General features: G+C 42.4%; 1 protein-coding gene across 2 annotated transcripts in view; it reads right to left on the bottom strand.

The window, feature by feature from the left end:
- The window catches only part of NEBL (nebulette), a 274675-nt gene extending 263061 nt beyond the window's left edge, over positions 1-11614 (bottom strand). For both annotated transcript variants that reach the window (XM_074574501.1, XM_074574502.1), the window contains exons 1-2: positions 11211-11614; positions 10103-10197 (exon numbers count right to left, since the gene is read on the bottom strand). In XM_074574501.1, the coding sequence (XP_074430602.1) occupies positions 10103-10197; positions 11211-11279 (164 nt within the window). In that variant the 5' untranslated portion in view covers positions 11280-11614. The remainder of the gene's footprint in view (positions 1-10102; positions 10198-11210) is intronic.
- Between the last annotated feature and the right edge of the window lie 3717 nt (positions 11615-15331).

Genomic DNA, 15331 nt, shown 5'->3' with positions numbered 1-15331 from the left:
TTAAATTTGTGAAATTGGCATTGCACCAATACACCTGTGTGAAAAATGCTGCCATTTAGAGAGGCAGAACATGATGGACTACCTCCAAACATTTGCTCCCTTAAGGGGGGAAAAAAAAAAATCTAGTGTGAACCTGTGAAGCAAGGAGGAAACTTACACAGTTTTACATTTTAAGAAATCATCTTTAAAGAGTAACTATGCGCTTCCCAGAAAAGCCTTTGCAATATATGCTTAAACGATTACTGGCCAAATTACAATTAGTTTTTCATTTTTAGAACTAAGCTGCTATAGTCTTCTCTCAAGCGTGACACTGATCGCACATTTTTGTGCCCTCCTCACGTTAAGAAGTTATGGGATCATCTACCATTCCACTCCAACTGAGAACAGGAGGACTTACAGGAGGGGAGCAAAGAGACAGGTGGAGGAGGAAATACAAAAAACTAAAAATTCTGCACTGCTCATCATCCAGACTTTGTACCCTGGTACAAGGAAAAGTTACACAGGCAACACGAATAGAAAGCAAAGGAAAATAACCTGGCCAACTCTGATGCAACAACAACTCTAACATCAGAAGACAGACGGAGGCACAGTGAAAAGAAATGGACGATCTGCAAATCAAGAATGAGAATTAACTGCAGGTTTTTGGTTTTACAAAAAGTTACTGTGTGAGATGACGTAACTAGGGGCAGCATGAACTGGTTTGTGTTATTTATATTCAGGCAGACCAGTTCTTCAACAAGTATTTCACCTATTTCTTCTTACAGCAAACTTTTCCCTTGCGAATCCTGCCTACTGTCTCCTTTTCAAGAAACCTCAACATCACACAGCCAAATTCTGCCCTCAATGTAACTTCTACAATCTCTAAATTTATCAAGGTTTCTATAAGCACTCCACAATATTCAAAATTGTGAAAATAACTGAACACTCAGCCAAGAGTGTACATTGTCTGGATAATTACAGTAAGTTTCCACTGACATATGTAAACAGCAAAACATGCTTCTTGACACTGAGCTGGCTGACATGATGTTGTCATTCTCGATTGACATCACCGACTCTGAAAATTCCAAGTAACATTAAAGATTGGAACATATACTTATTTTTCTTCAAGTTTTATAAAGTATATAGAGTATATCAGTTCAGCAGGTTTACTTGCGATCATCAACAAAATTAGCAGAGCTACACAGAACTTAAAATTCAGCAAAGCGAAAATACTTTTTCTTTTTTTTTTCTTTTTTTTTTTTTTTTTTTTAAAGTTCTTTGGCAAATATGGTAGGAAATTCTATGGCTTAGAACATTTGAAACCCCAAACAGTTAAATCACAAAGCTGTTAACAAAACATACCATTAAGCTTTCACAGGCTTGCTACAACGGGTTATTACCTCTTCCAAAGCTCTAGCTATGCAATGCAAATAAGTAAATTATTTGGAATCACAAAATTTCATCTATTGTTCTTGTTCTGTTGCCTAAATATTTTAGTAAATATAATGAAACAAACTTCATCAATCTTTAGGAATGAGAATAGGAAAGTAATAGCTATTAAGAAAAATCAAGATTACATTGAGCATCAACAGTGTCTAAGATACTAGCAAGCAAAAAAAATCCCACTTACTGCAATTGTGTCTCAGTAACTACAGTCCCCTAAGAATATATGTTCAATATATTCTATAAATACAGGTGCTGAGGAGATGCACATCTTCTTCCTTGAAAAAATTATCTGCAGTCTATAATGACCAATGATCATACAAATTAAAAATGCATATTTACTTGAGCCAAGACATAAACTGGCAACAGATCAGGATTCCACACAGCAAGAATTTCTACAAGCACTTCTTGCAAATAACTTTGAATGTCATGTTTATTGCAGTCTCGCAGAAAAATAAAAATAAAATGTATAATATTCATTTGCATATTTTCTATTTATTTGTCCCAGCAACATCCTAAATAACACTAAATTGTAATTGTCCCTTTGGAGCAATTACACCAACAGGCAGAATATTGAAACACACGAATTCCAAACACAGACTCTATACTGGCATCAGGTAGCAGATGTGAGAGTACTTGCTCAATGCAGTCTGAGAATTCACCTGCTCTGAGAGGAAAAAAAAGGTAACAGCTCATCTCCCTCGGGGCAGTTTTTCTACTCCATTTGCAGCAGCAGGGAAGCAGGCTGGCTGCAGCTAAGCCGTACCACCCCGTGGTGCTCCCCACAGCTTGCAACACTGCAAACCGAGGGACCTGTTGGAGCACACAGAGTCCTCTCCCTGCACACCCACCAGCACATGCATGTAAGGTGTCATGTGCAGGTCTTGTTCAAACGTGAAATTGGGACATAGCCAACTGAACATGGTGAAATGGAACCCGAGAAATATTTTTGCATCCCATTACTCAGACACAGTCACGGGGATCAAAACACAGCCCAACTCTTCCCAAGATCTGAATGCCTGTGATGATTTTTCTTTAGAAATTTCTTTGCAAATAACCACCATCCGCCTCATGCACAGTATTCAGCAACTCTGACAAAGTGTTCTCATGTGCCTTCTTCAAAGAGTTTAAAGATATGCATCAAACACGCTTCCGAGACCCAAATATATTTTGCCTAAGAAGCTCCTTCAACTGTTCTAGCAAAAAGGCTCAGCTTCTTGTCCTACTTTCCTTTTCATTACTGGATACCACCAATACTAATTTGGACTTAATACTCAATTAACCAAGTAAGATACCTCAGCACCGAGCAGTAGGAACATGTTTCCTCTACAAGAGTACTTGTAGCTGTTCCTCATATTTAAGCAGAGCTTGCATAAATATCCACCATGATTACGCTCTTTCACAATTTTATTTTCTTTCTTATGCAAAACTTAACGCTTGATCTAGCACTCCATGAACACGTAGAGAAGATAAAGTACTTCGCTGCTCACTACAGAAGGGAAGGCTGCATTAAACCACGGTGGTACATACTGCGCCCAATACCCTTCCAGGCCTTCAGTTAGCGACCCGGGTGATGAAATGAAGATTACACTTATTAAATTTGCAGTGTGCTTACAGGCTGTGTGGTGGGAGGGTTGATAGGTTGATAGGAAGGGGCTGTAAGCACATTAGAGAACAAAATTAGAAAATAAGATGAACTTGACAAATTGGAGAAACAGCCTGGGGAAAAATGGAGATTTAGTTCAATGAGAACCTAGTGGAAGATTCTGTGCTCATCCAAGAACAATTAACTGCTCAGATAATAGATAATAACAACTGCTGAAGTTGCGATTGTGCATAGAAAGATAAAACTGTAGCACACAACAATCTGAATATGACTTAACAACAGTTTGGGTTTTGCAACAACAACACAAAAATGTTACTGGGACTTAGGAGAAATGAGTTGCATAGGCACATTTGCTACTCTACTAGTTCTGGTAACGTTCCACTGGGCACTGCAATTCAAATGTACCTATAAATATATATACACACACAAACCATTTGGAGATAATTGAAGGTAGAGAAACAAGAATTACCAGAAAATACGATCTATGAGGAAAGAATTAGAGCTGGTTTGTTTCAAGAAAAGATGTCTGAGGGGAGACATGATAACTGTTTTCAAATACTGGAGTCTGTACTTATGGGATGCTCTGACTTGAGACCAGCTGTTTTTCCAGTGCTTCTGTTTACTCATTTTATACTACATCCTAAGAGGAAAGTCATGAATACACAAAGTTAATAAAGTGATAAAGTGCAAATCCTTGCCTTTATCTCTTGCCTCTCTGCCAAGGTTTACATGGGAGTTTATGGGTTGTTTCTTTTTATAAGAATGTCCATTTTGGGTTGACCTATATAATAGCTTACTTTTGATCAAATCTAATGATCAGAAACAGCTAAAAAGCCCAAAATAAGGAGGGGACGGGGGAACAAACAAAAACCACACAACTGGCTGTAAGGTTAACCATGCCATAAAACAATCTTCCTTCTCAACGTAAACTCAGTGTTATCCTTTTGCCCTAAATAAGCTGTTGTTCAGTAATAGTTGAAGATGGAGAATTAGAAAACAAAAAACCTGTTTACTCTGTATGCTTTCTTTACTACAGCTCTGTGGTGGGTTGCCCCTGGCTGGACACCAGGTGCCCACCAAAGCTGCTCTGTCACCCCTCCTCCTCAGCTGCACAGGGGAGAGAAAACATAATGAAAGGCTCACGGGTCAAGATAACGACAGGGAGATCAATCAGCAGTTATCATCATGGGCAAAATAGACTTGACTTTGGTAATAAATTAAATTAATTTTCCCCATCAAATCAGAGTAAGGTAATGAGAAATAAAAATTAAATCTAAAACACCTTCCCCCCACCCCTCTCTTCTTCCTGGGCTCAACTTCACTCCTGATTTCTCTTCCTCCTCCCCCTGAGCAGCGCAGGGGAATGAGGGTTGTGGTCAGTTCATCACATGCTGTTTGTGCCGCTCCTTCCTCCTTAGGGGGGGGACCCCTCACACTCTTCCCCTGCTCCAGCGTGGGGTCCCTCCCACGGGAGACAGTTCTCCAACGTGAGTCCTTCCATGGGGTGCAGTCCTTCAGGAACAGACTGCTCCAGTGTAGGTCCCCCATGGGGTCACAAGTCCTGCCAGCAAACCTGCTCCAGCATGGGCTCCTCTCTCCACAGGATCACAGCTCCTGCCAGAAGCCTGCTCCAGTGCGTGATCTCCATGGCGTCACAGCCTCCTTCACGTGCATCCACCTGCTCTGGCATGGGGTCCTCCATGAGCTGCAGGTGGATATCTTCTCCACTGTTAACTTCCAGGAGGACAGCCTGCCTCACCATGGTCTTCACCATGGACTGCACAAGAATCTTTTCCCTGGCACCTGGAGCACCTCCTCCCCCTCCTTCTTCACAGACCTTGTTTCACTCCTCTCTCCTGGTTGCTGTCACACAGAGGTTTTTTTCCCCCTTCTTAAATATGTTATCCCAGAGGCACTACCACCATCACTAGCGGGCTCGACCTTGGCCAGTGTCAGGTCCATCTTGGAGCCCACTGGCATTGTCTCTATCAGACATAGGGGAAACTTCTAGCAGCTTCTCACAGAAGCCCCCTGCTACCAAAACCTTGCCACACAAACCCAATACAAATTCTTAAAAGTGGCTCCATCATATTTCAGAACGATTATTCTTGCTGCTCTTTACACACTCATTTGCTTTCTTGCTCTCATATTTAAACCAAGAAATAATCACCTGCTGAAATCAATACTGAAAAATAAGATAGTGCTAGCTATTTTTAGTAAAAATAATATCATCACACTCCTAGCCACCTTCTACAAGTTTTCTGACTGGTAGAAAGAAAACCCACTCATGTTTCACCGCTAAAACCAAACTTCTATAGTCAAGTTCACCTTTCAGGACAACGGATTCCATTTAATGGCCACATCAATCCACTGATTACAAGAAACCGTTTCCACTTTCCAGCCCATCTGACTGTCCAGAAAGCTTTACCATGTTCTTACCATTTCCAGGTTGGTATAAAATAACTTTGATATTTTTCATCCCTCCCCTATAGTATCTTAAAACGTAAAGTTTGACTGCAGTTGCAGATTAAAACTGTAGTACAATTCTTCTAACATCGCAATATTTCAAATGTATTTGCATATCTATTTCCTACTGGCATGAGTTAAAAAGAAATTAAATCTAGAAAAAATAAAGTGATGATGAGTTTTTCTTCATGTCAATAATCCACACTAAGACTGATGACAGTAGATTTAAATTTCAAAGTTATGTAATCATTCCATATGGTGACTGTCATAAATAAAAACTTGAATGAAGCTACCCTGTATGCAGGCGATTAGCAAAATTTTAGATACTAAATATTTCAGAAGGATTTACTCCAATAGTGAGGTTGCTTGCCTTTGGCAAGAGGGTATATCAGGTCTGCAGAAGCTTAAGCTGTTAGGTTTTGCAAAAATTAAAAAATCTCTGTCGGATGCGTTCACACATGCAGGAAGCCTGTTTGCATCAGCAGGTATAGCTAATGCGGAGAGAACATTCCAAAAATATGCATTTCAGCTTTTACATTTTGCATAAAAAGTAGTCGTGTGTTTTGGTCTAGTGAATCTGTCAAAAAAAGTATTTATATGAATATTCGTAAGAATAAGTTACCATATAATCATCCTACATGATTCAATCATTTAACAAGCTTGAGAACTAGTACACAGATGGTTAGTTGCCAAAATGCCATTCATTCCCTTGCATCATCTTGGTTATTTGCAGCTGAGAAAAATCAGCTCCGAGTTTGCAAATAATAATAACAACTTTTCTTCTTATCATTTCCATGTGTATTAAACAAATATTTAATAATCTCTATCAACAGATATCAAAGAGGAATTAGGGGTTCAGATTTGCATTAAAGCCACCTTGATTTAACAAATCATTGGATTACCCAAGCCATTTTAATTGTCTTAACCCCTCTTTTACTATCTATATGCACATTCAGAGAGACAAAGTGTGGCTCATTCACCTGCATCTGGCTAAACTGCAAAACTGGACTACAAGTCTAAGCCCTTAACCTCATCAACATTATTTCACAAATCAGGCAGTTCTCTGGCAACATGGCGTATCTAAAGTCACACAGCAAGAAAAAGGCAAGACTAAAGTTGCAAGGTCAAACCTAGCAGTGTCCGCATGCTAAGCGTCTACGAGCTTCAAAATGTTGTGTATGAGGCCTTTCAGATGAAACACAAATACAAGTAAAGCGAGAAACACAATACTGTAAACCATCAGAGTACTGTACTACTTGGAGGTCCTGGCTGAGATCAAAGCGTGATACTCTAGGCACCATGCAAACAAGCCGAGAGAAACTATCCTGATTCAAACAGCTTACAAATTGTGTAAATAATAAAAAAAAAAAAAAAGATAGAGAGATCGTATAATCTTTTCTCTACAAGTAAGAGAACTTAAATGTTTAAAGGAGACAGATCAAGGAACTTCATGGAAACTCTGTGATATGAAGATCATTGTTTTCAAAGCCATATTACACAGAAGCACACATAGACAAAGTTTTCCCTTATAACCCAGTTGCAAAATCTTTCATAAATCTACAACATACAAAAGCAGTATCAGAAGTGCAATACTAGGAAACTCAGCTTCTTGACCTGTACCAGTTCTAGGACATCAGTAGCCCAGTCGTTACTTTGCTATCACTGTACCCTTATCACAAGGAACACATACATCCATTTAGCTAGAAATGTGACAAGCTGTCCAACAAAAAAAAAACTTGCCCTTAAAAAAAAGCAGAGTCCTGCATTTACAAATATTTCTGTTCTTTTCTAATGGACGCTGAAATAAAGTATTTTGCAACATATTCCTTCTTGGTTCGCTGGTTCCTGTTAATACATCTGACTTTACTCTCCTCCACCAAAAGTACAGTTTGAACAGTCACGAATCAGTATCTTTTTCTTATATTAACAGAAACACAATAAGGTTTTAGTGTTAAAGTAACTTCTGTTTTTTCCCAGTAATGCCGCAAAAATGATTAATTCCAGCATCCAAAAAAAGCATGGAATTCTTTAAGTTCAAAGGCCAAAATACACTCAAGTGCATTATCTGACCTGTGAACTAACAAACAGATACAGAAATTACTGGAGATACATGCTTTTTGACTCGTCCTTACAAAAAGCCAACTATGGCTTCCAAACCTATTAAACAACTTCATGGTATTGTTCTTCCATTCAAATTAGTGCATACTTCTTCACTTTTATCTACAAATTACACTCTCATTGATGGATGGCCTCAATAAACAGTCTAACAGTAATTGCTCTTTGTCAAGTGCTTGTAGGTGTTTGTATGAGTAAATTTGCATTCTTTTCTTCACAGATTTTTCTGATCAAGCAGTGTTTAACATAAAAATGGATTTGCCTCTTACTAAGGAACACTGGATAAGACACATCATAATTTGAAATACAATAATGGTTTCTGCTTTGCAAATAAGTAACCTTTGAGATGTGAGAGTACTGTGTCAAAATATGGTAATTTAAGTCAACTGTATTTTCAAAACACAGTTTGGCATAAACGTCTTATCCCTCCTTTGAAGGATATTAAAGTTTGTTGAAACCACGAAACACACCTTGGTCTTCCCTTAGTGGATCCACAGAGCACTTAAAATTATTTAGATTATTTATTTTAAGTGTCTCTACTAAAAAACAAACAAAACAAAAAAAAAAAAAAAACCACCACCTTATGTTTACCAAAACTTAAGAACAAAATACACGACTGATAATATATAGTAGATTTTCTCTCTTCCTTAATAGAAGAAGCCCATTCTTTCATGGTTTTACATCGTGTTTTCCTGTTTCATACTATCAGGTTTGAGGGATGTCTTTCAAAGATAGAGATTATTTCTTCAAGGATCAGTATTACAAAGCTCACTAAAGCATCTACTAGGAAGACTAGCACCTGAACGGTACATAACATATCCATCATCCTTACTACCGCTCATACGTAAATAGAAGGACACACCACATCGCTTAACTACGCAGTTGAAAAACTCTCCTGCAACAGAAGTCAAATATGTACAGCATGGAAACACCAATGTATACATGGAAGAGGCTTTGTAACAAACAGCGTCATTAAGTACAAACTACTTGATTGCCTATGAAAGATCAAGCAACCAAAGTATCATCAGTGAAAGTTAAACACAAAAATTTAGGCAAAAGGCACCAAAGTATTATGAGAGTTTTAATCACTGTAAAGGACATAAACCAGTACTTCAACTCAAATGGCACCAAAAGCAGCATCCCATCCAGGGAAAATAACCTTTAGGTTAGTCTTGATTTGTCATGTGCCACCTGTTGAAGCATGAACCTCCCTCCCCACAAAGGTTTCTCTGCAGGACGCAAGACTGGCAACCGACCACACTTTATTACAAGAGGTCTAACGTCACCCCCATACACTGTAGAGCACTTCAAGGAAAGCTAGAAATGTATGTGTGTAACTCCATATGTTCCTAAAGCAATCCAAGTACAACTGTGCACATTGAAACAGGTGTTTCAAGTTTTGGCAGGACAGCAGCTTTTATAACAAAACTCGTATTTCAGACAGATAGGCACTGGCTGGCTTCAATTTTAGCCTGGAAGAAATGAGCATATGCTGTTGAACTATTCTGTGACGGCCAGCCACAGACTGTCTACCTCAACATGAATCAAATATTTTAAGATAAGTATAGGAGACTATTTCTGGGAAAATTACAATGCGCCTATAGTTTCAAAATTCTGCCTCTTAAAACATGTTTTAAGTAGGTAAAGGTGAAAATAATTACAATATACGAATAACATACAAGATCAAATTTTATTCCAAATTCTTTAGAGATATCCTTCTAACAAAGCATATTAAAGATTAAAACACACTGAAATGCACTTAGCAGATCTTAGGAGCATGGTACAAAGAACAATAAGCACCTTTTTTCTACATGTAACATAATGCTCTTCTGCAGTATTTGCAAGCCAAACATCAAAGCACTCTTCAAATCCACACAACAACAAAATATAAAAGTGGAATACAACATACTTACAACCAAAATTAATCTATTTTATTTATCAAAATCTAAGAGAAGCAAAACAGAAAATAGCATGAAGCACTAGAAGCAGGGATTTTGTAGATATCTACTTTAGTAATCTGAGATATGTGAACAACATAACAGTTTTAAAAATAGGTTGCCACGATCTCTAACAGGATATTGTCTCTGGTAAACTACACAACCAAGAAGCACTTTGTTTTCTTATTATGAAATGCTGATCAGGTCCATAACCCTGAACAGAGAGCTGCATAATGGACCACTGTAATCTAGCAGGCCAATAACGAATGTAATAGGAGTCAGCACCAGATCTGACACTTTCTGGGAGGAAAGAACCTGTATCCTGAGATCTTATATTAAAACACTGCCTAAACACATCATAATCAAGCATTTTCATCTTCTATCAATTCAATACAAGTAGAATACACCATCTGAAAAGACACTAAACTGCTCTAGACTGCACTGCTACATCTCTAGATTAAGTTTTTACAGCACAACAGTACCTATTTGACAATATCTATGACCACATTTTCTTTTCATGTCCATTTCTGCAAGACTTGACATTTACAATACTTACGCATTGCAATAAGGTTTCTTTTCATATCCTTTGTAGTTATTCATGTTCAGAGCCATTTTGCAAACTTCACAGTGGAAACATCCTTTATGCCAGTACTGTAAAGAAACATAAAGTAGAATTACTTAGGATACTGATGTTTTGAAAGCTATGTTAGGGTACAGCAAATGTAAAAACACAATTACATGTCAATATTTTGGCTGTGCATTACAGGGCTCTGCAAACTAAATCAAAAGAATTACTTTCATGTGAAACCAAAGGTGCTTCTGAAACACTCTCAGAAACATAAATTCTCTGTTAAGGTGAATAGGTGAATGCCAAGACCTCAGCACGCTGACTTTGTCAGGATTATGTTAAGATAACTAAAGGAGGAGTTTGACATTTTGCCTCATTAAAGGAAAAAAAAAAAAAAGGAAAAAAAAAAAACACCAAAAACCACAAACACCCAACCAGCACAGCTTGCTAAGGATGCAATCGTATGTGAATAAAATCACTAACTAATGTGACGGGTAGCTGTTGGGTGCGCTGAACAGACACTAAATTTAGCACGTAATACAGTATTTTCCCCCAGTAGCTCTTGCCTTTCCGGGGACGTTAATTTGGCGCATCTGCCACAGCCTCACTGCTGTTATTCATGGAGCGACGGCGCTCGGCGGTACCCAGCATCACCGGGGGACACCCCCGAGGGACGGGGCTGTGGCCACCCCGCTGCCCGGCCGCCATGGCGTGCGGGGCAGCCGAAGCCGCCCCAGCTCGGGGAGGCACCGACAACTACAGCCGGGCGGGGGCCGCCTGCAACTTCACCCCTCAGGGAGCCGGGGGGGACACCCACCGCCGGCCCCCCATCCCCGCAGGGGCTCTCCGGCCCACCGCGGCCCCCACTCGCCCTGCGCCAGCGCGGTGACACGGCGGTTGTCGCCCGGCGGTGGCAGCGCGGGTGCCGGCGCAGCGGTAGCCCCCTGAGGCGCTGCGTTTGCCACCTGCCGGCTCGCCCCGCTCCCCCGCCGGCCCGGCCCGGCCCTGCCCGCCCCGCCGGAGCCGGGGGGAGCGGGGCGCGGGGCGGGCGCGCCCGCCCGGCAGGCGCCGTCCCCGCCCGCCCGCGCCCCAGCACCTTGTCCAGGCAGTTGACTTTCTCGGTGGGATAGACCACTTTGCCACAGCGGGCGCACTGGGGGTTCATCTTGCGGCTCCTCTCGGCTGGCGGCGGCTCCCACGGGCGGCGGCGGCCGAGGCTGCTGTGCGGCGGGCTGGGCTGGGCTGGAGGGGGCTCCGGGCGGCCGATCTACCATCCCCTGCCCTGGCGGGGACGCCGGGGGTCCTCAGCGGCTGCCGGCGGGCGACGAGGTCATCGGCGGCGGCTGAGGAGGAAGCGGTGCTCCAGCTGACTGCGGCTCGGCAGCATGTGTGAGTGGGCGGGCGGGGAGCCGGTGCCTGTCGCCCCCGCCCGCTCGCCGCCCCGCCGCCGCCTCCTCCTCCGCCTCCTCCTCCTCCTTCGGGTGCCTGCGCGCTCGGCTCCCCGCACCGCGGAGCTGGGTGACTCACGCCGAGCCCCGCGCTGCAGCCGCAAGCCAAGCCAAGCCCACCGGCGCGGTGCGGCCCGCAGCGAGGGGAGGGAGGGAGAAGGGGAGGGCGAGCCCCGAGAGGGGCGAGATGGCGGGCCCCGCGCCGCCGCCCTGAGGCGCAGAGGTTGGCGGCGGGCGGGTTGCGGCCGCCTCCCGGGCAGGTGCACCCGAGGCCCCGTTGAGGCGGCCGCCGGCCCCTTGCCCAGGCGGGAGCTAGGGAGAGATGGAGGGAACGGTGGGGGAGCTCGGCCGCTCCCCGAAGTTAGGCCCCAGGCCTGGCCCTGCGCCGGCGGGCACCTGCCGGGCGGGGCGGGGCGGGGCGGCAGCGCCCGGCGGGGCCGGTGCGGAGACGGGCCGGGGGGGGCGGCGGCTACACAGGCCGGGCCGCGGTTTGGGTTGGCGGGGCGAGGAGCGTCTGCTTACGGGCTCGGTGCCGCTGCCCTTCCGAGGCTAAGCCTCTCCGGGGCACGGGAGCCGTCCCGCGGGGCGAGTAAATCTCAGGCAGAACGGTAAATTCAGCTCCCTCAGAGCCGTTCGTTTTTTCGCATGCTCGTTAGTGCTGGGGGAACGCTACAGCAAGAAATCGTGCGTTTTTCCTTAGCTGCGAACTCGTTTAACTACCTGGAATATAAACTACGCCGAGGAAAGTGCTTAAGCCAATGCAGTGCAGGCTTTTTCTGAGGTTTTTTTTCAGTAGTGCAGCACTCTGTGTGGCGCACAGCAAGGACAAATTCTGCACATACTTGGGCGTTATTAAGTAATCAGAATGCAGTCATCTAAACTGGAATACTTGGCTATAATTCTTCCTTAGCAACCCAACTTTTATGCACTGGCTGGTTAAAGGCGTGGGGGGAAACATTAATTTAATTGAAATTAATAATATATGTGATTAAATGAGAAATACCTAATCAGGCTTTAAATATTACGTGACGGAAGTTGTAGAACTTCTTCTGCCTCACCCAGACATAAACATCTGGCACCCAGTGAAACTCATAATGTTGAGATGCTGGCTGTGCTGCGAGCAACAGGAAAGCAGATTTGCCGGCAGTCTTGTAAATGCCTATTGTCTGCTTTGGCTGTCTCGGGGCAGTAGCAAATAGACAAACTGCTGACCAGCTCCATTTCCATTCCTGCAGTCTGCAGGCTTGTCCATTTCGGTGCCAGTGCTACCAATTTGCAGTTCTCAAAAATCCTGAATCCCTTTTCTTTTTTTTTTTTTTTTTTTTACTATTGTTGTTGTTGTTACCCAAATTAGTTTTGATCTGGAATTTAAGGTTTGTCTTCTCACTGTTCATCACTGACAATAGCATGATAATTTTTCACAAATACCTGAAGACCAATTTGGCCCCTGACAGAAACAGGGGGGCCAAAAATTTTATTCACATACGCACTCTGCAGTGCCAATGCAGTGAGTCTCATCATCTGCTGCCCCTGTGCTGTACAGATTACCTTAACACTTTCTGTTGGAAGGTCTGACTGGCGGTGAACAATGGCTTTTATTCAAGGCACTCTGAATTCTAGGCATCCGAGTATGTTGGTAAAGGAAACTCGAATACATGGTAACTCAACATTTTCTGCAGGAACTGTCATTTGTGGATCCATCTAAAGTCACATCTGAGTTGAATTAGGCCCAACACATAGGTAAGCAATCTCTGTTCTGCAGAGGCTACCCAGTGTAGTGGAGTTGCGCCTCTGTAGTAGGAACTGGGATGGAGACCCAGCTAAATTAATCTCAGATAGAGGGCAGTGAATGTTACCTACATGGAAAAAAAATTTCTCTTAGCTGACTTAATTCTTTCTTTGCTTAGATTCAACCTGATGGTTTGTGAGTGAAAAGGCCCTGTAGCTCGTTACACATAACTAGAGGCATACAGCTCCCCCAAACTGCTGATATGAAATCTTTGAGATAGAGGCTTCATTCCTGGAAGTTCCAGTTCATTAAAATCACATTCAGAGCCTTCTCCTCAGTGTGCAGACAAAAATCATTTGGATGTTAGTCTCAGTGCTACAGTGAAGTCTCCCGCCTTATTCTTGAAAGGAAAAATTCTATTAACCAAAATACCAACACTAAAAATGGAACAGTAAAAACAATACGAATACCTGCAGTTATATCCAAATGGAGTGGTTTGTCACTATAAAAGCATTCCAATATTTATCATTATTTCAGGACCCTTTTATTAACTTTTATTAGTTTTCTCCACAAGGGAGGAAAATAGTGTCTGAATCACAATCTTCATTTCCACAGCACAGAGCTCTTTCCTCATCAGTTACAACTTTTTTTCCTAGTGCTACTGTAATGAAAAGCAAGTTCTTTGTACAAACCATCGGGAGATAAAAACCTCCTTCACCCGTGACTGTGAGAAAGCAGTGAAATGTTACTCATCAGTAGTCGCTCTTTTTTCTGAGTAGTGATGCAATGGTGAAGTCCAGCAAAGCAAAATACAACAAAATAGCTAAGTCACAGACTAAGAGGGTGTAGACCAAAGGCTATGAAGCACAGAAGGGTGAAGACCTTGTGCTCTGGCTAAAGAACAGTTGCCACAAGCATCGGGACTGTAGTAGGTGGTGGACCTCTAGATAGGATCCAGCATTGGTTCCCAACTGGTATGTACTGACAAGTTATAAGTTTTATCCCAAACTTTTAGGCTATTTTATTTACCTCATCCGGTGCATTTTAGGGCTATTTATCTAGCCTAGACCATTGAAAAGTGGGTGTTTAGCTGAGCAACGCAAATCAGCTACACCTGCAACTAGATTTTTTCAGCATAGCTAGAGTGGTCCAAGTGAGAAAGACCTTCCGGGGCAGCAGTGTTATAGCATTACAAGTATGACTGGGTAAAATAGTGATTACTAAAGTTCCGATTTATGTGGATCAATACCATCACCAATTGCATTCTGTTTATTTAAGAGGAAGGTTTTCAGTGCTCCTTTCAGTTCATTTGTATGATGAACGTGAAAATGTGTGCTGCAGGAAAAAAAATGTTGATATGTGATATCACACGCTGATAGTGAATTTTACCTGAGACAGAAAAGTTTCCAAACACTGTTAAACTAGAAAGTTACCCTTTGTTATTGAAAGTGACTTGAAGACATCTTGAAAGAGGTAACCCATACAGACTTGCTTCTACGGTCATAGGGATCTCTGTTTTACATCTACTTCTTCTAAAAGGTTTCTTGTGAACTTCCTCTGTTCTCTTTCCCATAAAATAGGCTCCTTAAACCCCATCTTATAACCATGTAAGACCTGTTGGAGCCATCAAGTGAACTTCTAAGCATCACAAGAAAGCAAAGGCTTCTGTCTTGCAGCTCACCATGCATTTCCTGGGCTGTACGTAAAAGCTCCAGGAAGGTGCTTACTGCCTTCCGTGATCACATGAGGGTATTGTCTTTTCACACAAATTTCTACAAATGGAGTCTGCTCACAATGTTGTGGATGTATAGAGCCCTGTTGGACAAAATGGGAGTTCATGTAAGCATTGTGATCTGTCTTTTTCACAGCAAATAATGTGGTTTTCTTTCATTCAGTTGTGGATTCATTTAATTACATTTTGTAAAAAAAAAAATGCTGAATGTAGTATGCCTCGATTAGCAGCTGATGCCCCACTTGCAGTGTCATAATTCAGTCATTTTTCTGGAATAAATATGACAATATGTTCTTATACTCTAAAGG

Source organism: Larus michahellis, chromosome 2 (genome assembly GCF_964199755.1).
Source record: "Larus michahellis chromosome 2, bLarMic1.1, whole genome shotgun sequence".
NCBI classification, from domain to species: domain Eukaryota; kingdom Metazoa; phylum Chordata; class Aves; order Charadriiformes; family Laridae; genus Larus; species Larus michahellis.
Note: the sequence above shows the minus strand (reverse complement) of the source record. Positions and strands in the feature narration are given on the sequence as shown.